Consider the following 27,291-nt stretch of genomic DNA (forward strand, 5'->3'; position numbering starts at 1 on the left):
ATAAAATAAAAAATATAAACTAAAAAATATAAACCATTATTTACCCTTTTTGTTAGTAGAAAAAATTGGAGTTATATTATTTTTGTTAAATGTAGGTGAAGTGTATGGATTTAATCTTTGACTGTCTCACAAATAAAATAAAATATAATAAAATAAAAGGTTTTCATGCTATAATATGATTTCAGAAGCCTTGAAATGTATTACACAAGGTTAATGTACCACTTTTATGGTGCTTTTTTGTATTCAGGGGTTGACAGCATCCATTCACTGTCATTGTATGGAACATTTTCTTCTGTGCTTCACAGAAAAATCAAAGTCGGCATGGAATGAGGGCAAGTAAACGATGCCAATTTTCTTTTTTGTCCCCCCAGTAAACTAGTCATTTACTTCAATATCAGTCATTTGACAGAAAGTGACAGTTCTCATTTGCTGACTCACTCGCTCTGTGTGCCGCTGTGCTCTGTATTGTTTGAGCTGTTCCTCTAGTCGTCTGCGAGCTTCCTGACGGATTTTTTCTTCATTTTCCATCTCCACACATGGCTCAGTTGATGCTATGAGAAAGACATGGTCAACAAATGCAGGGAAAAAAAATCTATAACAAAATTAAATTTTTACATATTGTCAACCAAGCTATACAGGACTGAGTGCAACAGGCTAAACTCTTCAATCCCGAAACATGCTTGTTTGACAACTATATTTCTAGGGATGGAAATTGACAACTTGTTTATTTTTATATTGAAGAACTAAATGGTTCTGTTATAAAATGCAATATATAGTCATGCTAAACTGTCAGTTGATGGGAAAAAATCTATTATATTATTTAGACTTTCAGTGCAGGCAAATGCATTTTTTGGTGGTTTACATGCCATTTACACATTGCAAAGTCCTTGATTTCAAAAATACTACATGGCCCTGTTTGAACTTGGCATTAAGATGATTTTTTGCCATTTCAAAAATAGGTGGACTAAGCAAAGTTCACATCTACATAGGGTCCAGTGCTTCCCACGGGCAGCCCAGGGGCCTCATGTATCAACGCTGTGTACGCACAAAAACTTTGCGTACGCCAGGTTTCACGCTCAGAATAGTTCACGTTTGGATTTACTAACAATGAACTGAACGTGGGAATGAGCTCAGCTTCACGGCAGCTTTCTGGCAGGCGTACGCACATTTTTTGTGCGTGTCTGTTTTATTTCCATTGGCGACTCCTGGAGGCAGTTGTGTTAAATTCCTCTCTACAAAGTGTCTGAGCCTTGCAATGGCAGCTGTATGAGACGGGTTCAGCAGGTATATAAGGTTTCCATACCATACATTTGACCAGCTAAACATTAAAGCACAATTTGCAGCAGTCGCCTGTTTTTCAAATGTAATCTGAGCGATCTACCGCACGCACATTGCTATAAAGACACTATCTGAAGATAAATTTGCATGCGTGAATCAGAAACATTTCCATTCAATAAATGTGCAAATAAAATATGATGCTTATTGATATGAACTTATTGATGATTCCTACTAGTCTTTCTCGTGATAGTTGGCAAAATCTGATATGTAGCGGGGGAAAAAACAAGAAAGAGTTCATCAGACGCTGGATTCGAGCCGAGTTCATGCTCGAACGTATCAATTCATGATCACATTCGTCTTACGAGTAGCGCCACTGAGACTGTTAAGCGTACTGCAACATTTTACAGATATAAACCACACTATTTCTTTTTTTTAATGCACTCAGTGCGATGTTCAGACCCAACTGTGTTGACCACATCAGCTAAACTCTCCCACTCTATTTTTTTCTTTTGTTGTTAATTCCGGAGAACAAACTTGCAAATAACACCGCTTTTCTCCGGTCTACCTCCGAAAGCAGCACCTCCAATTCACATTCTGTTCAAAGTTTCTCTTTTTGCTTGCTTTTGCCATTGCTTTTTCGTTGGGTTTTTCCATTAGCATAGTCATTAGCATATTCATACGGGGGAGGAGGCAGGGAGGGGTTTTGTGATCGTGCATGTTGCGCTCAGTTTCACGTTCATTCGGATGTACAAAAGAATATGCGTGAGATTCGGCGTACGCAGTGTTTCATACATCTGAAATTTTTTCTGCGTACGCACATTTACAGCTTTGTGCGTACGCAATATTTTAGTAAGATTTCCACGCAAGTCTTCGTACATGAGGCCCCAGGTATTTTAACAGCCGCCCAAGTATATTTAGTGACACATTTTTTACTATTATTATCATCCTATAGCACTTTTTTTTGTATCCGCCCAATATAATGAAACATCCGTGATCGATTAAGTAGTGGAAAATCTCTCGTTTACCCATTTTGTTATGTGCGCACGAGACCTGATACCACTCCCACAGACACTGACAAGACAATCTCACATGCTCTGCAGACTCACAGAGATGCACCTTTTTGGGACTTAAAAAATTAGTCTGGCTATGGTTTCTAAATCTCCTAAAATGTTCAGGACTCTTAGTCGATTAGTCGTTAACCGTATGTGTTTTTGCATTACCTTTTTACTTAAGCCTACTTTCACTTGGCTTCACAGCTGACTGCACACATAGATAAACATTAAACAATTAACTCTTTAATTTAAATGACTGAACTAAAAATTCAACTATAGGCGAGGATGAAATGACTGGTCTAAACTCGCTGCAAATTAACAGTTATTCAGCGCAGATGCCTCATTTAAATAATCTACACATTTAAATCTTTTATAGTTATTATAATTTTTAGAGATATTGTCTGTTTTTATTCCCTTTCCTGTCATTTAATTCTCAAATTCTGTACATTAATTTAATAATGTCAATGTATAACAGGCAATTTTATATACAAATCTAAAATGCTATATTATTCGAGTTCGCTTTGAACTTGAAAGAGAGAGAAACAGGTTTTACCTGTAAGATGGTGCACATGGCTCCTGAGTAGTATAAAAGTAAGCGAAATAGTGGATTTCTTTTCTATTTCAACTGTTTTTTTTATTTAACCCACTGAAAAGAAACAGTTTATAGCAGTATCATAATAAATACAATTATTGTCAAAAATTAAATTATGCTTTGTTTGTCGCATATAGTCGACTATTTACAGTTAGGTCCATAAATATTTAGACATAGACACAATTCTATCATTTTTAGCTCTTTATACCACAATGGATTTAAAATTAAATGAGGTGACAAATGAGGGAATAACACACACCTGGCCTTGGACCAGCTTAAAAGCCAACTGTTCAGTTACTTTTGGACCCTTAACAAGTGGGAGGCACAAATGCAAACTGTTGTAATTCCTACACCGTTCACCTGATTTGGATGTAAATACCCTCAAATTAAAGTTGGAAGTCTGCAGTTATGTTTGTTCATTTCAAATCCATTGTGTTGGTGTATAGAGCTAAAAATGTTAGAATTCTCAATCCGGCTATCACCGCAAGTACATTTCAAACCTGTGGGAAGCACTGTGACCACTTTCAGAAGCTGTCGTGCTGCTTTCATAGTTAAAAACTACGAAATTTTATTCTATAATTTTATTTGTATTGTATTTATATGTATTTAATGGCCAAATGCCTTCAAAAAGTCTCAAAAGACTGGCTACTTTCTGCCTACTCATCTAACATGTGACCATTTACACATATTGTGAGAAAGTGCACTAAAACAGTATACCAAACACTTAGATTAGTGTTTGGTATACACTTAGACTAACCCTAGAAACAAAACTGTAGCCACCATCAATGAAATCCAAACACCAGCATTCACAAGACTTGTATTTGACTGAACACCATGTGAAAACAGGGCCAAAGAATCATTCACTGGAAAACTGTTAAGAGGAAATGGAACCATAATAACCAGAATGTCTCATGATTTCCATCCCTAGTCATTGGAAGAGTGAAGCTTCATGCTGGTCCTGGTACAGAAAACACTACGTGAGCTTTGCAACCCATTATAAGCCATACCAGCTGCCTTAATCAGAGGAAGAGAAGAAGCACACTTCGGAGTCTGCATCGGTTAGTTTGTATTAGTTCAGCAATTTTCCAAATCCAAGCCAAATAACAACGTGCATCTTTTGTCTTGTAACTTTTCTGGAATCAACAACAAGCACCAACAGCCCCAGGATCGCAATCGGCATTAATCAAAACACCCATAATCACAGCGACAGGGGAGACTAATTAGCCTTTTATTAATTATGTAATAAGATTCACCCTAAAAAATCTCTCTGCAAGCCAAACTGAGGTGCAAGCAAATAAACAGGGTACACCAAACAGGAAGAGTTAGCCTTGAAAGCCAAACTGAGGGGAATTACAACACAAGGGAAGAGGGTGATTTGGTGGTGGTGGTTATCCAGTATCATGTGCTTACACAATTCGGTCTCCTGCATAGGAATACTTAGTCTGAGCGATTGCAACGCGTCACCCGTGTGAACAGAGCCCTCAGACTTCTCTAGGCTGTCAGGGAAAGAGACCACACCTGGATCCAGCTCTGTGCTCGGAGAAGAGTCGGAAAGGCGACTGCCTGGGGATGGAGTTGCCAAAGGTGGGGTGCTGCCTCCACCAACGTCCTGACCCTCCACCATGGCCTCTCCGTTTGGCAACAGCTCTGCTTTGACGTGACCTACAACAAAGAGAAGGGATTCAGCAAAGAGCGTTCAATTATATCTTTATTTAAAAAGTCAGATTTAATGGTTAAACAGACAAAAAGTCGAAAGTTGCAAAAACTTTTCATTTTTGCATGTTAATGTATCTGTAACTAAACAAAATCGTTAATAGGGGCTATGCATGGGATGATAGCCGGATTCAAAGGTCCCGTAAAATGCTTTGAAATGTGCATTTTTGTTCAGTGTTTGAAGTCATCTCAACCGAACCACGAAGAGAGGGTGGGAAATAGTGTAGCTCCTTCCCTTTTTAAAAACAGCCAGTAGCCTTTTGTTTAATCACCGCTCTGCCGAGATTGGTTAAACTCAAGCACATTAAATGTAAAGCATATGTGAAGCGTCTTGAAAGGGGGTGGGACATGAGAGCATTTGATTGGTTATGATTTGTTGAGAAACTGAAGTATGGGTTCATGTGAATAAAACCATTGATCGATTTAGGCGGAAGTGACAAACTATTTTATTTACTTATACAGGGACAATGTACAACATGATATATTGTGCCAGAGTTATCTATGAAGCTAATTTACATCCGTAGTCGCTGGGCAGGAAGTATTAACAAGTTTAACAGTAAAAAATAATACAATATACACTTACAGTACATCACTGTGAATAAAATGCAATCAAATCAGTGGCCAAATTTTAAGAAGTTTTAAAATGATTAAAACTGGTACTCTCTCTAATATGCATATGAGCAATTCCAGCGTTATGGATGTGACATTTGCAGTAAAAACTCAACACATAGATTGACAGAGAAAGTATATGTTAACATTATATTGACAAATTTGATTATATTTTCTAGAGCAACTAGCCACAGAGTTATGGGAGCAGAAAAATATCAATCTGTAAACGTGTTTTGTACTTTAAATGTGGAAAATAAGCATGCGTTATGGATGTGACAAAAAAAGTCTGCGAGTTTACAGTATACAACACACTTTGTAGAAATTATGTAAATTAAACTGCACAACCCAAAAGAAATAATGCTAATCAAAAGGATTTGAGTCGGCTCTCTATAAAACAAAAATTATTGATTTTATTTTATTTAATATTTTCACATTTCTGATGAAAAAGTGTTGTTATGGATGTGACATCTCTCTGTTATGGATGTGACGCATGTGAAATTACCATTTGTGTGACTTTGGTAAATCAAATAGTAATAGTTTGAAAACATTAACAGATGCTTTTTGAGTATTTTTAAAGTACTGTAAAATACTTGCCTACACAAACAACCCAGAAATGGTTTCTGTATTTTGGTAAAAACTTAATTTTTTTTCATGGCAAGGTTGACATTTGCACGGAATTGCTCATATGTATTTTATTCCAGCTTTCTGCTGCTCTGACTGAAAAGAACTGATTGTCCAAAAGCAGTTCTCTTGAGTTTAACGGAACAATCACCTCTAACCGATGGATCTAGTCTGTCTTATATTGTCCTTGCAGACAATCACACATTGTTTGAGAGGTGGTGGTGCAAGATTGTTAAATATTTTAGACATTAAACACAAATCAGCATAAAATAAGAAACTGTGGAATGTTAGTAATTTATGTTGATCAATGCAGCTGCAGTAATGATCATTGGCTTTTTAGCTAAAATTCAGCCAAAAGTAACTGGTGCCTGATGTTTCTATAAGTCCTCAGGCTTGCTATAGCACTTTTGGATACCTTCTTAAAGTGTTTTTTTTTTAAATCAATAATTATACCTAAATATTTAAAATGCTCAACTATATTTATTACTTCTCTATTAACTAAAATGTCTGAGTAATGCTCCTCATTTTCCTTAATTGAAAAAAAAAAAATCCCACAGTTTTACTTGCTTAACTACAAGCTTTAAATATAAATATATCAGTTTTATAGCTTACAAACACAAATTGTCACGGTTTTGGAGAACACTAGCTTTTAGATTATCTTAAAAACTAACAATATTTGTTTCATGGGATCTTTAGGTTTACAGTCGTTTGGAAAGGTTTTGGTTTTAAAACTGCAAAAATTTTCTGTTATACCAGTCCCCTATGGTACATGGAATTTTTTTAACATGTTTTTATGAAGATTTTATTTAGCTTTTAGGGCTTACTTTAAATTCAAAGAAAAGAAAGATATCCAAAAATCTGAGTTTTAAAAACTAATGAAGAAGTCAATAATTTAATTTAATTATTTAGCCTGACTATTTACTGTTTCAACATATTATTTATGATTCTTACAATACAATATATTGTGTTTGCTATGCGTGTCGTTCACTCTTGCCTGTAATTATAACATAACAATTATGACAACAATTGATCTTATTTGTCCATTACCCTTTTCAGTTTTCTATTGGTTGAGGTGTTGACGTTAGCTTTTAAAAACGAACCGAAGCAGACTTCTCCCTCTCGCTAATTCTTTCATGCCACCACAGCTTCTTTCTTCTTCACCGCTTTACTGCTGTGTTCTCCTTTATACTTTCCTATGATATTTGTTTGGAGTGGGGAGTCCCAACCTGATTTAGGTTTCTTTGGTTGGTAATATTAAATTGTTAGGCTCTCCATCATTTGTCATTTTGGATTGTTTTGCTGATTATGTTATGTTAATAAATAATTTAGTTGGAGCACTTTGGCAGTTCTTTATTTATGTTACGTTGTCTTAGAATCACAAGTCATACTGAAGTAGTTACCGTAAAAGTGTTCAATGGGAAACTTTTTTTTGTTTTTATACCCAGATATTTTAAAAGAACATATTTTAGTCGGCGCCAATAGCCTAGTGGTTAGTGTGTCGACACATAGCGACCAGAGTTCAATTCCCGTCTCGAGGTCCTTTGCTAATCCTTCCCCTGTCTCTGCTCCCCACACTTTCCTGTCTCTACATCTTCACTCTGTCCTATCAATAAAGGTGAAAACCCCGAAAAAAATAACTATTAAAAAAAAAAAAAAAAAACAACAAGAACATATTTTAAAGCAGTAATCACACGTGGTACCGTGAAACTGTGATATTTTTTATCCAAGGTACCATAAAATCCTATACTGCTATACTGGCTCATGCCTAGTAGGGGCAGAGCTTTCTTTTTTGTGCATCATTCCTTCGTAGCAAAGTAATGGTAATGGTACGTTTCCACAACATCTTGAAATCTGCACTCAGTGCTGCTCTAGGGCATATGAAATTTTAGGGCTGAGAACACCTGTTTTAATTCAGGAAGACAGTGTGTTCACACATTTATCACGTGCATTGTTTATTGCTTCAAATAAATGATCAATAAATAAACAAACAGGCACAGATGGTTCAATATGTTGCGTAAGGGATACAATCTCAAAGCAAGTGATTTCAGCACAGCAATCCAGCAAACATTTGTAAACGTGTCAGAACCCTGCCTTGCCTACTTTTTACAGTGATTGGCATTTTTTTAGTTGACGTTTACATAAATGAGAAATCCCCAACATTTTTGATGCTCTAAGCTACTCTCAACGCTTCCTCTGTGCGGCTTTCAATCCCATAATGCACTGCATGAGCGTTTATGCTTAAATACCCCAAGAAATCAAAACGAACCATAATATTTTGTTAGCTCAAAATGCCAGTTTTGTGGTGAACAATTCATCTGTGCAATTCATCTGTGAACATTTGTTTGCATTTGTAATTTAATAGTAAAACCTGAAAGTGCACTTTATGTTTTTTTTTTCAGTTAAACTGTCAGATGACGTATAGACCAATTACCATGTTTGTAAACATTCAGGATGCGCGCGCAGGGAGGTGGCAGAAAGCAACCAGGAGCCCGAGCATTTACAGCGAGGGAATGACATCAGATGCGGTGCAGAGTTTGTTGTTGTCTTAGAAATAAGATACATTACTTACATATTATATATATTATTTACATAATGCTTACTGCATATTATAACAGCTCGTCACCCAGTGACAAGCACAGTGATTCAGCAAAATTAAAGTTAAAGTGAGCGGCGTTCATCTGACGGCTCCATTTGCGATAGCTCCCTCCCAATGGATATTGGATAAGACGAAATGACCAAGCATTCAGCCCGAAATATACAATCTCAATGAAGCTCAGAGTGATTTTACAAGAGAGAAGTTAAAGGTCTACAAGTCTTTGGATGCCAACAATGTTGTTCTTTGAGGTCATGTGCAATAAATATTGCTCCATGATGACCAGATTCAAAAGCTAAACACCGAGATTCCGCCTAGCCAAAGACAAGGAAACAAGACGGAGCTAACGTTATACAAGGCCTGGGTAATTAATCACCAACACGCAAAACAGAACTGCACCTGTACGGCAGGGTATGTGAACTTACACATAGAGGTAAAGTTGGTTTTATATTCGCACATTCAGACTTTCTCCTTAATAATATAGTTTCATAAAAATATTATTTGCAAACTCTAAATAGCGAAATCATATTAGCAGCAGCCAATGACTATCAAAGTACAACATTGTTCACAGTCAAATAAACAGTGTTAATGTTGTTTTCAAGTCACATTTACAGGTTATTTCAGACCGAATATTCAAAGTGCCGTGGTAAACAATATAGGGAATGTGTCACAAGTTGTCACTGAATGAATGTGTGAATATAAAACCAACTTTACCTTAATAAACGTAACTTTCACTTTTCATTCTTAGCATTCAGTGTCAGCAGTTTAATTAACCATATGTAACTGTTTTTGCTGAAATCATTTCTGCAATCAAAAACGAGTAATGAGTATGATTCAGCATAGCGTGAACTGACCTGATATGACATGAGAACTGCAGAGTCCAACATTTCTAATTAGCTCCTCACTTCATTCAGCTCCCATTTAGCCAAAGACGTCAGTAATAAAGTAGTGTGTGGTGTATGGTAAAAGTTAAGTTTTCTATTTTTGAACTCGAATTCTGCATCCTGTCTGTTTTTTGCAACCGGGGACCCGTGTGACGTAGGTTGGTAATTGGTCTATATCTTGGCAAATGGGCGTGGCAAACATACTTAAATAGCTGCTCCAAACTGTCAGTTTTGACAACAAATAGAAATGGTGAGGAAGAAGTGTCTGCTGGGTTGTAATACCCTACTTTACTACTTCCATTTAGTTCACAGTAGAAAAAAAACAAGCCACAGCCACTGTTTACTCAATTAATATTCCATTTCTCTAGGAGCGGCTTCACAATACAAAAAAAAAAAAAAAACTGTTGCTACTTCTGGTTTATGGGGACTTTAACTTCCATATGACTGAACCATATGTGCCCCCAAAATGCCAGGGAAAAGGTGCCGCAAAAAGGCTATGGTTAAGAATATTGTGGCTGAAGCCGTCAAACTGACATGATCAGAGAATGACCGCCACTCCACATGGTCACACTTTGATTGAAGACTACCAAAATAGACTTTTTTCAGTGTATTAACTTGCAAAATAAACATTGTATATTTTGATTTTACACTGACTTTAAATGCCAATACACCTTAATTGAGGAAATGAAATTTCATGCATAAAAGATTTTAACTGATTACAACCATTTACAGCAGCTATTAAGAATTGTTTTTTTCAGTCTGATTACAAATGAACAACTCAACACACAGGTGTAACTGGGGTCTATGATGATATGAAATTGTTTTGTTTGTAAAGATCAACTACTCTGTGTCTACTGACTAAAAATGTTATTATTAAGGAATTTGTTCATTTATTCAGTATTGTACCAAAACACATGGCTTACAATTAGAGTCATGGTTGCAATCCATATCTTTTTCATTCAGCTCAAGTCCATGACATAGTTGTGATATATTCAACTTCTTGATTTTAATTTTACTAATATTAAATAATGTTAAAATTACCATCAATTATGAATGATCATAAATGGATAAGAATTATTATTCTGTTGGTTTTAACTTATGCAGTAAACAAATGTTAATGTTGTTTAATAATTAGTAATGATTAATTATACATGTGCTTATTATGTACTTGCTTCAGCTTTGAAGTACAACACAAAAACAACAATAGGCTGAATTCATATATAGGTGATGAGGTTGCAGTCTATAAACCTGACTGCAGTGCAGACCAGTTGAGCCTGAAATTTCCATTTAGGCAAGTCTTGCAAAACAAGTCAAACCAGTGACATCTAAAGAAACTGAAACTAACAGCGGGTGGAATTTTCATGCAGATAAAAAGCTTCATAATACTTCAGTAGATAACAAAAAGCCACTGAAATGAGGAAAGAACAGACAACTCAAAGCCAAAAGACGCAGTAAACAGCAAATGTTTACTTTGAAATCTTGCCAGGTTGGAAATAAACACAAACTCTCAGGCTCAATGAGCTCAACAGTAAATTCTGTAGGAGCTTACATTTTGAATTGTGGATTTTTAGGCTGTGTACATCTGGGAAAATATTAATCAGAATGAACTACATATGAACAACCATAAAGCAGATGAATAAAGCCTGTTAATGGCAACACAATGACAATGCATCAAATTAGAACATAAAAACAACACTCACCATTTGGGATTTTCTCCATTACGAGTGATCTCTCCGGCTTCAGAGATTCTACAGTATTGCTGTTTGGATTTTTGCAGTGTTGGGCATCCGGATGCTGTGGGGGCTTGGCCTCAATTGAGACCATTCCATTATTTCCATTTTCCATATCTCTTGAAATACAGATGCTGCTCTAGCATCCATGAACATGTGCTGGGTTTCACAGGTGCAATTCACTTTACTTCATGCTCGCTAAACTTTGGTTAAGTCTGCAGGCTGGTCTGGATGGCACAAACAGCTTCAGTCCTGAGGAATGGAAAACCTTATATTAAATATTTAATATACTGAAAGAAGTGTTTAAGGTTTATTCCTCAAACAGTAACAAAAGCAATGAAGATCTAGTCAATTACTAATCTGACAGAGCAGCACATTTGATATGAGCCTTCCTAAAATCAAATGTCTTGATCAAGGCCACAACTGTATCATACTATCGCTAGTTGTTCATTGTCTTTCTTTCCCTATTTTTTGTATAAAATGCACCTAGGAGCTACATATCAGTTCCTCTCTGATAGAAAGATAAAAATAAAACATCTTTCAAAGTTCACAACAACAGGGTTTGAATTTACAATCATTCACACAGTAAATTCAGGTAAAATATCACATTTATAACTTTTAACTTGACATGCGATTACTACTTAACCCAGGGGTGTCCAAACTCAGTCCTGGAGGGCCGATGTCCTGCATAGTTTAGCTTCAACTTCCTCCAACACACCTGTCTGAAAGTTTCAATACCTAGAAAGAGCTTGATTAGCTGGTTTAGGTGTGTTTAATTGGGGTTCGAACTAAAATAAGCAGGACACCGGCCCTCCAGGACCAAGTTTGGACACCCCTGACTTAACCTGTCATGACTAGGGCCAGGTGATTTAGGGGAAAAAAACTAAAATTTTTGTACAGATATTGCAATTTGATTTGCAATCAAATTGTGTATAGTCAAGATTAAGCTCAAGATTGTAATTTACTTTAAATAAAAGAAACACAAGACTTTGTGACCTGAATATATAAACAGTGTGTGTGTGTGTGTGTATAGTATGTTGGTATGCATGCACGCATTCTATAACCTTTCAAAACTGCAAAATTTCCACTTTTGAATGGATCTGATGATTAATAGAGCGTTTTGAACATTGACTGATAATGATGTTTATATAATGATTATTAACTAATAGTACTCCGACCACAGCTCAATACTTTCTCTAAACTTAAAAATACGAGAATCAATAATGTAAATGTGTCTAATGAAAAAGCAATAAAAGTATTGTTCTTCTATTGGGTAAATTATTTGTTGATAAATGGTGCTTGAAATCAATGCAAGTGTAATATGCACATTATGTTTTAGTCAACACAGTCAGCTGTTAACACATTGTGCTGTCAACAATAATGTTGTGCGTCTTACTAGGAGAAACTACAAATGCCTTTAAACTACAAACTGCTTTAAATTCCTTTCCAAGTACATTCATTCACTGAAGGGAGTGGGTTGTTTGAGGTGTATAGTTATGTATAGTTTAACATTTTAATTTGTGACAGATAGTGATAACTTAATTTAAAAAGTGAAGAGCAGTGTAATGCAAATATGCAATTATCGTTCAAAGAAAATAAGAGATTAAAAATAATCATGTCACTTTATATGCAATTGAAATTTGCTTTTAAACTTTTATTGCTATTTGTTGCAATAAAAGTGAAAATACTGAACCTACACACACCCCTTAAAACACTTCATTTTAGGAGACAATTTCAGACGGCACTAAGAGGACTTTGCATCTAAACTCTTCATATATACATGTATATTATTAGGATGGATTAATTTAGGATTAAATTAGCAGTATGCTATAGATTAGTGTCGTTATAGACTAGTAACTGACAGGACATTACATGGTAGCAGAGCTTCTTATAGTTCTGACACAATGTGACACATCGGTGAAGTAAAGTAATAGGATTTCTTTTACACAAAGCTGGACGATTAGTCTAACCATGCCCACTGCAGTTTAACTATAGACTAGTGTGATTTAAGACACTAATCAGACACGTTAACGAAGCTTACTTTACTATAGAATCAACATAAACACGAGTCATTTTAAAAGTCACACACAGGCAGATCAGGCGGTCTGTCAAAAGCAGTTTTGATTCACGTTACCTGTCACTTTCCCCAAAGAAATAATGTCTGTTATTTTAAATTTATGAAAATTAAAGCACAGCTATGCACAAACCAATCATTATAAACTGCAGTCAGGCATAAAGACAAAAATACCTTGGATATACAGTACGCTGTCAAAGTGAGTTTATCATAATAAATCTCTGATCTCGTTAGCATCAGCCTTTTAGCTACTTAGCCACAACGCACGACACCTCAAAACCTTAAACTTACGCGTGACACTGACACACGACCACGCTTATGTATTGCAATAACCACGTGTAATAGTAAATAATTACTGCAGTGATTAGAAGATACGATAAAAAGTAATTAAGCACCAACCTTAGACGTGTTCCTGCTTATACTACGTGGCTGTTTAGGTTCCGTCCTTCAGACACATCCGACTCGCAACAGTTTCCTCACCAATAAAGGTTCCGCATGGAGTTGCGTAGTTACAAAAAAATACCCATGTTTTAAAATACATATAATTGTTAATATAACTTATATTATTTAATATTATCATTTTATTGTAATTAATGAAGAACACGCTAATCATTTTCAGCAGTTATTATAAAGTCTTCACGAAATTCTAATTTACTCTAATATCATGTAATATGCTGCATTATAGCTCTGCATTTAAATCTGTGCATATACACGACATATTTAAGCTTCCTCTTGTAATCAGCAAAGCTATTTTATGGCTTAAGTCTCTAAATGATTCACTGACGCTAGTTATTTTCCATCAAAACAACATTGCTCTATTAGGCTTTTAAATGGAAGCCAAACAGACACTAATGTATAAAAGCACCAGTCTTTAATTTGGTTTGATCACAACCTTTTTACATGATGTATTAGTTAGCACTATAAAATGTGAGATTAATTCACTCATCATATGCCAAATGCAATTTAAACGACCCTGTTTTTTTTATCAAAACCACTCAAAACTGGGAATGTGGAAAATTTGCTGTTCATCATCATCACACTATTTCAAAACAGCATCCTCTAATTTTTTTTACATTCAAAATAAAAGCAAAACAGTGACTAAAAGCCCAAATGATCATACATGCAGTCTTCATATTTAAGTTCCGACAAACTTTATGGAATGAAAATTGCATTTAATTAGTGATACAGTACCTAATATATTCACTTATCTTTCTGTTCTTAAAAAGCATCCCACTTTCAACCCTCCGGCATTTCCACACCAGAGATAAAAGTCAACCATTCTTTATATCTTTGTTTTACATATCTTTGTTGTACATATCAAGTCTATCTTTGTCATAGACTTCCATCAGTTAATCACAATGGAGCACATTTCATTAGGGATGCTCCAATCAGGACTTTTGCAGCCAACACAAAGTACATGGTGACCAATATGATACTTCAGTGCAAATCTCTTACCTTGGAGGATAAATGAAAGATGCTGTATATAATCCCTTAAACATGCGTCTTATAAGCATTTAGTGTGGACATGTCATGGTCAGAATGAGCTTTACAGAAAATAATAGATTCTTTTTTTAATTGTCATCTCAGCTCCTTTTTGGGGCATTTAACCTAATTGTGGGTGTCATGAAGCTGTTGTATATAGTGGAGCTTATATGGTTGGATGACACCATAGGGGAGACCGCTTTACTTGCGTCACAGCAGCTCAAAACACTGGATATGCATTGGCTGCAAGAGACTCAGACACCATCACTCGCCTAAGACACGCCAACAAACTATAAACAAAGGCCGCACCACATCTGTATGTATTTTAGCTGCTGTGTTGGGATCGCCATGATCACTTTCATCCCTCACACATCATTTACCTCCTCAGGTGTTGTAGCGCTGTTGAGTGCATGTGCATCTATCTCTGCGAAGAAAACCCGAGAACAAACACCTGTGATCGGTAAGTACTGATGGAGTTATAAAATGTGATTATCGGCAGATACCGATCTCCAACTGATCGATCAGAGGATCCCTAACATTTTATTTTCTTTCAATCCGCCAAAAAATTATGCTACTCAAGCGTGAATTCAAGCCACAGAGAAGTCAAATATTCCTCGTGTGACTTTATTGTAAGGAAAAGTCAAAGATCTCAGATACTCATACTCCCTATCAACTCTCATACAGCCCGCTTTCATATCAGACAGTGCTCATCTAGACACTCGCAATATAACTCTTTAAAGTACAAAAGAAAGAAAAAACAACAAAAGAGGTTACCCAATGTGGGAATCAATCAATAGCACAAGCCTTGTATCATTGCATGTCGTGTAAATACACAAATACATGATGACTGACGACTGGTCCACAATGTATGAGAAAATGAAGGGCGATATGGGAGTTCGTGAATGGGACAAAAGCTCACAACATCTTGAAGTTTGAGAAATGGACGCATTTAAGAGTGGCACCAAGGTCTTGTGAAGTCAAGAGGCCAAAAAGGAAAGAAAAAAAAAAAGTGTCCAATTTTTCATTTTCAGAGTCTGTTGTAGAAAAGGGGAAAATGGCAAGTGGAGGATCCATATGAAGCGACGTTCCTGGGCTCATTTCTTCTCCTCAACAGCCTTCTCCTCTTTCTTCGCCTCTTCTTTCTTGTCCTCTGAACTCTTTGTTTTGTCATCGTTCACAGACAACTCCTCCAGCTTCTCTGCCACTTTGTTAGCGCTGTTCATGCTTCCTGTGAAATTAAATTAAAACAGTTCAGCTCATGGTTCTTTAAAGAGTATTGCAATGCAAATCTCACAATAATTTCAGAAATAAATGTCTGAGAAGGTACAGTCATCCTGCCAAGTGACAGGCAAGGCAGGTTGTAACAATCTTCAAGTTAATGTAGCAGACAGAAAAAGTCTAAGGCTGGAGGTATCGGCCTTACACAGAGTGAGTCTGCATGGTGACATGGCTGAAAGTGTGGTTTACCTTCAAGAAACTTCCTGACCTCCTCTTTGCATTCATCAAACTTCATCTTGAACTTCTGTGCATCTGCAAGACAAAGATAACAGGAGGAAAGAAAAAGTTATTAATGCTAATGATTTTAGTTAATAAAAAGTAAACAACAGTCAAGACAAATTGAGTGCAATTTAAAAAGCTACATTTTACAAAACCACTTTATATTATTTAACAAAATAATTAATTATAGAGCATTTTTGGTTGCCTCCATGAAGCTAAGTTTTTTAACCTTATATCTGTAATAAACTGAGCACCACAGTCAAACATTTCACTTTGGTAATGCAAGCCAGACTTCTAGAATCATCTGGTCCAAATAAACCCCACCCCATCACACAGTTTTCAAAGATGGATGAAAAGTCCCAACCCTGTTTTTTGTTTCATGCACTAAAATGGAAGATGTATTGCTACTTTCACTGCAACTTTTCTGTGTTTGGCTGTGCTAGTTTCAGTGGTTAAGAGTTTTACTTTCATTTTCTTTGTGGAAAAAAAAGAAAGTTTCACGTTTGAGCTGAGCTATTTTTTAATTATCATAGTAAACCACTTAGGAAATGGTTATAATTTACAACACATTTTCTTCCACGTTTTCCTCATATTGCATCATACTCATGCGCACTCAAACAGTTAAACACATAAGGTGAGGGTGAACACAATAGGCTATCCAAACCATGCTCGGGCACGTATCCCGGTTTGTTTGACAAGTGTAAGTTCTACGAATCGGGCTTAGACACAGTTCGGTTGGCTGGCATTGGCCAGGTTGAAAGACATGTGCCAGAGTGCAGTTTGGTTGAGCTTTGGCGATTTATTACATATACTTACTTTTCAATAAACGTGAACTGTCAGTTTATTAAAGATACAAACCCCTGTTGATCTGCAGCTGCACCTTCAGCAAACCTCCTAATACGTGCAGCACGATGACTTTCATGAACATTTATGAGCATCACAAGTGGTGGATCCATTCACAAAATATTTGACCGCGTGTCAGAGCATCACAAACAACTAAAAATAATGCAAGACGATATAACTAAAGCAATCTCCACTGTGCTGAGCAAGAGCGCTTCTCTTTCTGTTAAACTGAACAGTCACATCATCAATGACGTTCTCTGGCACAAAAGGTAAAAGCAATGAGTGCAGGCCGTCAGGGGAGAGGGAAAGGGGGACAAGCATGCTTCGGCTGAGTTCAAGGGAAGTGTACCTAGTGTGAGCACGGCCTGATTCTCAGATGAGCTCTGAAGTTTAGATAGCACAACAGTCAACCGTCCTTGAATGAGTGTAGCAAATAGTGTGCCACTCATTCTTACAGCCATCATATGTATTATTCATGTTTAACCTTTATAGACACTCGTCACATAACAATTTAATTCACTTGCATGCACAGTATCACTTTTTTATATATTTTTCTAAAATATCAAAAGTTTGTGCCTATATTACACAGCTAATTCTGTTCTTTACGACTCAAATGTGCAGCTCAATCATATCATCTTGCAGGGCTTTGTGCATAAACTTTCATTCTTCTCTGCCATGCAACAAACTGAATTACAACCAATCTACAAAAGATTTACCAAGATTTCTTCAATTATACTCACTTTCTGCATTAAGGAATCGAATAGCCAGCATCTCTGCTTTGGGTTTTTCATCTGCAAAGTCGGCATGTGTATTCCACACCCAGGCCCTGTCACTGCCTGCATTGGGCTTCAGCTCCATCAGCGGCATAACTAGAGCAAAGGGTTAACAGATCAATTAAAGCCATATGCACACTGAAAAAAAAAATTAAAGAATTCAAGAGATCACTCGCTCCACTTACTGTGGTGGTTGGCACAGATTTTGAGGGTACGATCTCTCCTCATGAGAAGGCGGATGGAGCCCTTTTCTTTGTGTCGCAGAAGTTTGACATCACCTGTCCCGCGCTCCTTCCACTCAGGAGGGTCGTTCTCACTGGCAAAACGATACAACTTTGCCCTCCTACACACAAAAATGCATCAATGGTCAAAGACGTATTTAATTCTTTAATTCTATAGCACTTTTACAATGTAGATTGTGTGAGTAACTAATATTCACGATATAATAACTAATATTTTCTATAAATGACCTAGTTTCAATGTATAGTTTGTATATATAACAATAAGTGCCTGATGGCTCTTGGCAAGCACTAAATACACTTTTACAAAAGTGTCAACTGTAATTTCAAGACAATATAAGTTTAAACCATTGAAGCACAAGACAACACACAGAAAAAAAAGATGCAGAATAAGTTCTCTCAAGTCACGCCAAACACACAAATTATGTAAAAAATAATAATAGAATAGTATAATAGCAAGTATACTTGAACAATTTATCCTTACACTTTACCGTAATTAGAAAATCAGATGTGTTAGTCCATCACATATTAATGTAAATCAATGACAAGACTGATGTATACAATAATATCTGTAAATAAAAAAAAACATTTGCTTTACAGAAAACCAGCATTTTAAAGCTGCTTTTAAAACAGTACAATTATGGTTCCAGTGTAAACCAACAAAAATATGTATTGGTAAAATCTTCTTGCTCAATGCATGTTTAGTTTTAGTTTACACAGACATATCACCCTGCAGCCCAAGACCGGTTACTCACTGAAGCTAAGCAGGACTGAGCCTGGTCAGAACCTGGATGGGAGACCACATGAGAAAACTAGGTTGCTGTTGGAAGTGATGCTTGTGATGCCAGCAGGGGGCGCTCAACCTGTGGTCATTGTGAGTCCTAATGCCCCCAGTAAAAATGAAGAGGACACTATACTGTCAGTTCGCCATCTATTGGATGCAACATTAAACTGAGGTCCTGACTCTGTGGTCATTAAAAAATTTCGCAGAATGACAAGCATAAAAGTCTTTTAGTAATCTTTAAATATATGTGATTGACAACACTTTAAGCTGTCATCAAACAGTTTTTAAAAAAAGCAAATAAAAAAACTTTTTAGTGCATGCATAAGTAGCTATGTTTTCATAAAGAATGCTAATTATGCACAAAACTGGAATATTGCATAAAAGATGTGTGAATAAAACATTGTTTCCATCCAACGAGTCAAAGCAAACAAAATCGTCACTTACTAATTATATAGTGGCAACAGTAGAAACTGAATTGGCTGTGGTAGAAGAAGCTGCGTGAATCTTTTCTTCATTTAATAAATGACTTGCGCCTCAGAAGGCAATTCTGACACGCAGTGAACGAGTAGTGACATTAGAAGGCATAAGATGCGGAGCACCGATGCTCTGGATTCTGGAGGTTATTAATAATATAATAACAATAATACTGAAATAGTTAAGCCGTTTTAGAATCACCTAAACAACATGTCAGATGTTCACAGGGTGCTCAACCAGCTGGTTTATCCATTCGCATATTTTTATCACCACATGATCTCTTATAACAAAATCATATGACTTTTTAATGCATATACTGAAATACATTCGTTAAAAGCGTTTCCATCAGTTTATGCGCATCTTTTTATATCGAATAAAAAGTTTATCCTACACAGTTATGCGCATAAGTTTTTATACACATTTTGGCGTTTCCATCAACCAGTTTTTTATGAGCATATCCATAATGCGCATAAAATTAAGTGGATGGAAACAGCTAGTGTGATATAAAGTGCTCTTAGAATGCAGTTACATGGGATTTTTTATTTATTTATTTTTTAATATATTAAAAAACTAGGGCTGCACGATACTATAAAAAAATAGACATTGAAATATTTTTATTCACTGCGATATAAATGCAATTTCAGCAGATGACAAATAGCTTGTAAAGAACTCAATTTTAGATCGACTGGGATGATTCTGTAAGGAAGCATATCTGCATAAAATATAATTTAAAAAAATTACAAGCAAAGTTAAATACAACAGAGAAAAGATGCAAACAAACGAGGATTTATAATTTTCTGGGGAGTCAAACAGTATTCAGAAGCCGAAATTAAATGATCACTGTATAACAACAACAACAACACTATCATTTTAATTGAGTAAATAACTACATAATGTCCAATCAGTCTTTAAGCTACAAACGTTTAATGTATTGTGCCAAAATGGCTTATATTTGCTTCAAATTCCTACAGTCAGGTCTTAAAAACAAATGCAAATAATACATTTTCATTCGAAGGTTAAAATTTTAAACAACGCCACTATGTTGTTAACTACATTGCAGATCCCTGTGATGTGACTATTGTGGACTCACATTGTGATATCAATGCTGAAATGATCCATTGTGCAGCCCTAATATAAACCTCAGTTAATGACTTACATCTTGAAAAGCTCCTCCTCATCCTCTTCTAAGGTCTTAACGTCCTGCTCGGGTAGTGAGACGATGGGCTCAAAATGAGGGTCATGGTTGGATTCCTCAACGTTCTCAGTGGATGGTTCATGCTCATCTTGTGCCTCCTGGAGGGGAAAATTAAAAGAGCAGCTTTTATTAAATCAAACTTAAACATGACATAAGCTAAAACAGGTATTTTTGGAGAACGCCACACATTTACTACAGTATTTGTTCTGCTGAGGCTCACAAGTCCTGATCCCTTCTGTGGGGATCCTGCTTCCACATTACTCATCAGATCAGTGGAGTGAAAGGCTGCGGGATTTGGAGGGATCATTCTCTGGAGTTTGGCCTATTGTCTCCAAATTTGCTGCTGCAACCAAACTTGCATCCACTGGTGCTTGAACTCGCATGCTGTGATGCTGGCGGAATCAATGCACTTGCTCTTCACTAATCACTGGTCTCACATTCATGAAGGCCTTGTAAGCTTTAATTATTGAAAAGCTTTCTGATCAACTCTGGCAGATCTTCTGCACATGATGTGATGCTCTGAACCGCTCCCAAGTTGATCACTTCGCATTTTCAGAGCTGAGCAGTTTACTTAGCTAAACGACTGACTTGACTGAAGACCGGATATCAGATGTGTATGAATTAATGTGGGAGTTAAACGAGTTTTCAAAAGTGGTCAGTCAGTTAAGTTAGCATCCAAGCTAGAAGCTGCTAATAAGCGGCCTAAAGGCGTTTAAGTGCTCGACTCGTAGTTTCGCAGCCCATATTTTGCACTGCTTGAGCAAATACAGTTAAATCACGTAATTAACCCCGGAAGAGTGTTGATAAACCGGGTTTGAACTTCACGTGCCGCAGGTTAGCAGTGCTAACACACAAGCTAACAGTGCGTTAGCATTTCAAGCTTTCGAATTAAAGTATGAGCCGTTTTTACTTGGAGCATGCGGGGAATATGTTTATTACGTGTCTAAAAATCAATATTTGCTTGTCCTTTGTGTTTAAGCAAGTAGCAAGTGTTACTCGACACATAATAATGATTTTTATTAACGTTACTGGTGCTACTGACTGTAAACCGTGATTGTAAATAAACAAACGACTTTGACAGCGTATGAAAACGCGATAGTGAGTATTTAATAAGACACCGAGAAGTTCTAACGTCTGAATATCCAAGCGCACAATGCAAAACCGGGAAAACACCTGCTTTTTACAGTCTGTTAAGTAAGACCCTCATAAAACATTTATCGCCAACAAAACAACCAAAATAAGCATCTCTCGCTGTTCGAAAGACACAGAGGCTGAAGATGATGGCCCTCTTACCTTTGTGTCCGCCATGGTTTTTGCAGATGTTTTTCGATTAGAGAGAGTATCTGTTGGTTTTGATCAGTGCGAGCTCGTGAGATTTCACTTCGCTACTTTCGCGCGCGCATAACCGGAGAAGAGAGACGGTGACGTCAGCGCAGCCGCGCTACGTCATGGCGCACTTCAGCTTCTTCTTCTTCTTCTTCTTATGGGGTTAATGGCGGTTGGCAGACCAACTTAAATGGTGCATTTCCGCCACCTACTGGATAGGAGTGTGGAGCGCATAATGTTGGAAAAAGCATGAGTACTAAAGATATATGATACGAATGGAGGGATGAGATTACCATAGGGAAGAGAGAACAGTAATAACAGTAGGAGGAGAGGAGAGAAAGAAAGAAAAAAAATACTAGTTAAAAATCATAGTAAATTTTATTTCCTTATTTTGCTAAGCTATTCTTAAATTCTATTAATCAATTTTGTTTCCTTTAAGTAATTAATTAATTGCATTATTATTTCAACTTGATTTGAACTGTTTCCTAATAGGGTCTGAAATGACAAATTTTTAATCCCATAAATACTTAATCCTTGAACTAACTGATATCTCTGATTGTCATATGCCACACATTCTGTAATTACATGTTCTAATGTTTCTATTTTCCCGCATTTATCACAACATCCTGTCTCGTGCTTCCCTATTCTGAACTTATACTGGTTTAGCAAACAATGACCAGCACGCAACCTAGTTATTACCACATCATTCCTTCTATTACCAAACTTATTTCTAGTACCACCCACACATCCTTGAATATTATGCATATGTCTGCCTTTTTCTCCATTATCCCACTCCCTTTGCCACATTCTACCTGTTTCTTTTGCAATTATGTTTTTTACCTCTGACTTACTTATTTTTATTTTTATTTCTATCTGAGTATGTTGTAATGCTTCCTTTGCAAGTTGGTCTGCCTCTTCATTACCTACTACTCCCATATGACCAGGAATCCACAAGAAGCTTACAAAAAGTCCACCCTGTCTGATTCTGAATAAATTTTGCATTATCTCATTCATTATGTCCTGTCTTGCCTTAGATGTTCCAGTAATTAAGTTGTTTAGTACTGACAGAGAATCGGAGCATATTACTGATCTTAATGGTTTCACGTCTTCTATCCACTGAAGAGCAAGAAGTATAGCTACAATTTCTGTAGTGTACACAGAAAGTCGGTCCGTTATTCTTTTTGATATTTTAATATTGAATTTTGGGATGTAAACTGCTACTGCCGTTTTTTCATCTTTAGGATCTTTTGACCCATCTGTATATATCTGTAAATAATTGAAATATGACTGATTTATGTATTGTTGTATTTCTTTTTCATTTAACATATTATTTTTGTGTTTTTCCTCATGTAGTAATAAATCGACTACTGGTTTATGGAAAAGCCAAGGCGGAATCGCAGAGGTTGGCACAGCAGGGGCTAAATTGATGTCTCTTATGCCCATATTTTGAGCCTCGTCTTTTACTGTCCAACCAAAACTATCTATCTTTTTATGTCCATATTCCCAACATTCCTTTAGTACTGTTTTTACTGGGTGCCTCTCTTCTTGGCTTTTAATGCTAACCCAATATCTCATTTTTAACTTAATTCTTCTAATTTTTAGAGGCATTTCCCCCATCTCTACTTGTAATGCTATAATGGGTGTAGTTCTTAGTGCTCCACAGCATATTCTTAGTGCCTGAGATTGAATCGCATCTATTTTCAACAACTGAGTTTTAGCTGCGGAACTATATACTACGCATCCATAATCTATAGTAGATCTTACCAGTGCATTATAGATTCTTTTAAGCGAGAAACGACATGCACCCCATTCAGCTCCTGCCAGACACCTCATTACATTAATTCCTTTTTTACATTTATCTATTATTTTTTGAATATGCATATTAAAATTCAGTTTTACATCCATCCACATTCCTAAATATCTAATTACTGATACCTGTTCTATTTTTTGTCTGTATATATTAATATTTATATTTGGATTAACTTTCTTTTTTGAAAAACAAATAACCTGAGTTTTATCAGTAGAAAATCTAAACCCCCACTCATCCGCCCAATCTTGTACTGTCCTCACTGCATTCTGTAAACACCTTTCTACATGAACTACATTTCTTCCCCTCTTCCATAGCGCACCATCATCTGCATATAAAGATCTCCCGATCCCCAACTCCATTTTTGAAAAGATGTCATTTATCATGATATTAAATAGGATAGGGCTGCTAACACTCCCTTGTGGTGTTCCGTTCTCTACCTTATATATTTGGGAGAATGCAGAACCCACTCTAACTTGTATTGTTCTTTTTAACAAAAAATTCTTGATCCAGTTATACATTTTTCCATTAATTTCCATTTTTTCTAATTTAATTAAAAGTCCTTCTCTCCACATCATGTCGTATGCTTTTTCAATATCGAAAAATACTCCCACCAACACTTCCTTATTTACTTGTGCCTTTCTTATTTCTGATTCCAAACAAATCACTGAATCCATTGTATTACGTCCCTTCCTGAAACCACTTTGGTATGCGGCAAAAAAGTTTTCTTTTTCGATAGCATAAACCAGTCTGCTCATTACCATGCGTTCCATTAATTTACATATATTAGAAGTTAATGCTATGGGTCTGTAGTTATTTGGTTGTGACTGATCCTTACCTGGTTTTGCAATTGGTATTATGACACCGTGTTTCCACTCTGCTGGTAAAATCCCTGACTCCCATACTTTATTAAATAATTTTAGTATTATACATAATGAATTATCTGATAAATGCTTAATCATTTCGTTACAAATTTCATCTTTTCCAGGTGAGGTTTTCTTACTTTCTGCCAATTCTTTTTTTAACTCAAATAATGTAAATTCCCTATCTAATGTACTTTCAGATGGCCCTTTGTTTTCCAACAACCACGGATTCCTGATCAAGATCTGTTCCCTATTTCTTCTAATTTCTTCAGATAGGTTAGCGTTACTATGAATTCTGGCAAAATTTTTTGCTAGAACTTCAGCTTTCTCCATATCAGAAATTACTAATCTGTTATTTTCTGTCAATGTAGGAATATTATTATTTCTTTGTTTTCCTGCCATTTTCCTTATCATACCCCATATGTCAGATACATTGACATCCTCCCCAATACTGTCACAGTACTCTCTCCAATAATTCTTTTTTGCCCTTCTAATTATTTTCCTCACTATTGCCTGAGCTCTTTTATAATTTATAAAGTCATTATAATTTAATGTTTTTCTAACTTTTTTTAATGCATTATTCCTTTTACTTACTACTTCGCTGCACTCTTCATTCCACCAAGGAACTGCTTTCTTCTTATCATTAGCTTTTTTTCTTCCTATTACTTCTTCCGCAGTGCTCTTAAGAACTTCACAAAGTTTAGAATTAATAACTTCCACATCATCCTCACATCTATCTATTTCCGACAATCTATTATTACATAATTCCTTAAAATTTTCCCAGTCAGCTGTTCTGAATTTCCACCTTGGCATTCTTTCTACCACAGTTCGAATTATCTGTATTCCAATTGAACTTAGAATTGGATAATGATCACTACCAATTGTGTTTTGCTTTAATACTTTCCAATCACATCTTCCAGCTAGGCTTTCAGAAACTAGTGTTAAATCTAAATTTGAGTATTTTCCTTTTATTAACTCTACTCTTGTGTAACCTCCATCATTGATACATACTAATCCTCCCCAATCCAGCATATCTTCTATAATTAGTCCATTGTAATCTGTTTTTTTACTCCCCCATAAAGTGTTGTGAGCATTAAAATCCCCGCACCACACGATTTTATTATTTCCATTCCCTTGGATATGTTCTAGATTGTCCTTACTTAATTTATCACATGGATTATAATAGTTTATTATTCTAACTTTCTGTGTTCCATCGCATATTTCAACTGCCACAGCTTCTTGTTCCCCAGTGATCTCAACTGCCCTATACCCAATACTCTGTTTAATAAATGTAGCTACCCCACCACCATTAGACTTGTCTCTATCTTTTCTTACCGAAGTGTATCCATTAATTACAAAATCTAAATGTGACTTAAGCCAAGTTTCCTGAACACATATGATGTCAGGGCTATTTTCATGATCTACTATGAATTTTTTAAATTCTTGTCCGTTTGCAATTAGGCTTCTTGCATTCCACTGCAGTATTGTTAATACCATTATATACTTCCACATGGTTGACTATATACTGTCTGACTAGTTCCTGATTGTATCTTGAGTCTATCGTTTATCATATCTACTGTAACACCCTCTAATTCCAAATATTTTGAAGCAGCTCTGATGATAATTTTAATTCTCTCGGTCCTGCTCTCCGTCTGCGCAGAGCAATTAACTACTTCTGCTATAAATGTGACGAACGATACTTTGTCAATACATACTTCATTATCTTTATTTTGTTCTTTCATCGTTGCTTTTTGTTGAGATTCTGTTACTCTGGTTTCTGGTTCTCTTGATGTCTGTTTAACTTTCTTTAGAGCTTCAGCATACGAGATTCCCTCAGACATTCGGACATTTTGGACTTGTACAGCATTTTTCCTAACTTGACATCCTCCGTAGCCCGCACTGTGTTCCCCACCACAATTACAACACCTTGGCTTTACTTCCTGCCCACATTTACCATACTCATGGTCTCCCCCACATCTCGCACATCTCTGTTTACCTCTACAAACTGCCGCTACGTGTCCGAACTTTTGGCATTTGTAACAGCGTATTGGCGGGGGGACATATAGCCTAACGTTGTAGCTCAAATATCCTAAGTACACTCTTTCCGGTAGTTTGTTTTCATCAAAATGAATCATTACAGACAGACTGTCTACTTTTTCGTTATTTCTAACGCATTTTAGTCGTTTGACTTCTTTTACTGCTGCCCCAGTGATATTTCGTTTTATTTTCTCAACTGTAACATCAGTAGGGATTCCTGTTATTACTCCTCTAATCCATTTTTTTTCTTCAGGGATAGAACATATTACTTTATGCCCTAATAATGTCTTCATAGCCAAGGCCATCTTCTGTTGCTTATGATCTTTACAGTATATAATCATTTTCCCGTCTCTCAAGGTCTTAACACTCTCAATCGTTCCTAACATTTCTTTAAGAGTTTTTGTAAGCTTCAAAGGATTGATGGTATTCACAGAGTCGCTAGCAAACTTCAGCATTACCTTATACTCTTCTCTTCTCCTTCTCGCCTGGTGACTTCCCTTTTCGCTGTCCGATTCAGATATTTGTGCCCAACTTTTCTTTCTTTTACGATTTTCTACAACGCTCCATTCATTACTAGCATTACCTCCACTATCTCCGTCTACCCTCTCCTCCTCCATTTCCGGATCACTTCCGGAATCCACACTACCTTCCGCCATTAGCGCACCAGTCACAATCCAGCTCGTCTCACCAACCGCCCTCCTGCGCCGGCGCACTTCAGCTACGCACAAAGTTCTGTTAAATACTAAAATAAATAATTTGTTATTACTCAGAATCTTCACATGAATCTAAAGAATTTATCTTTAACTTTTTTTATCTTGTTTAGAT

General features: G+C 36.3%; 2 protein-coding genes and 1 non-coding gene across 7 annotated transcripts in view; all 3 read right to left on the reverse strand.

The window, feature by feature from the left end:
- Nucleotides 1-13,605, reverse strand: part of golga3 (golgin A3) — a 40,845-nt gene extending 27,240 nt beyond the window's left edge. Inside the window, 4 exon segments of one of the 4 annotated variants that reach the window (NM_001442211.1) lie at nt 439-551; nt 4,441-4,584; nt 11,043-11,324; nt 13,546-13,605. In NM_001442211.1, coding sequence (NP_001429140.1) covers nt 439-551; nt 4,441-4,584; nt 11,043-11,187 — 402 coding nt within the window. In that variant the 5' untranslated portion in view covers nt 11,188-11,324; nt 13,546-13,605. 4 annotated transcript variants of the gene reach the window in all.
- Nucleotides 13,606-14,002: 397 nt separating this feature from the next.
- On the reverse strand, nt 14,003-27,159 carry ranbp1 (RAN binding protein 1). 2 transcript variants are annotated; one of them, NM_212766.2, is given in 6 exon segments: nt 14,003-15,856; nt 16,096-16,158; nt 17,709-17,837; nt 17,927-18,084; nt 20,395-20,531; nt 21,727-21,897. In NM_212766.2, coding segments are annotated over 6 exon segments (636 nt in total). In that variant the 5' UTR covers nt 21,742-21,897; the 3' UTR covers nt 14,003-15,722.
- LOC137495810 (small nucleolar RNA SNORA77) lies at nt 15,936-16,066 on the reverse strand. Its single transcript, XR_015492412.1, has one exon. It is a non-coding gene; the product is annotated as a small nucleolar RNA SNORA77 (small nucleolar RNA).
- Nucleotides 27,160-27,291: the final 132 nt, after the last annotated feature.

Source organism: Danio rerio, chromosome 5 (genome assembly GCF_052040795.2).
Source record: "Danio rerio strain M-AB ecotype USA chromosome 5, GRCz13ab, whole genome shotgun sequence".
Taxonomy (NCBI): Eukaryota; Metazoa; Chordata; class Actinopteri; order Cypriniformes; family Danionidae; genus Danio; species Danio rerio.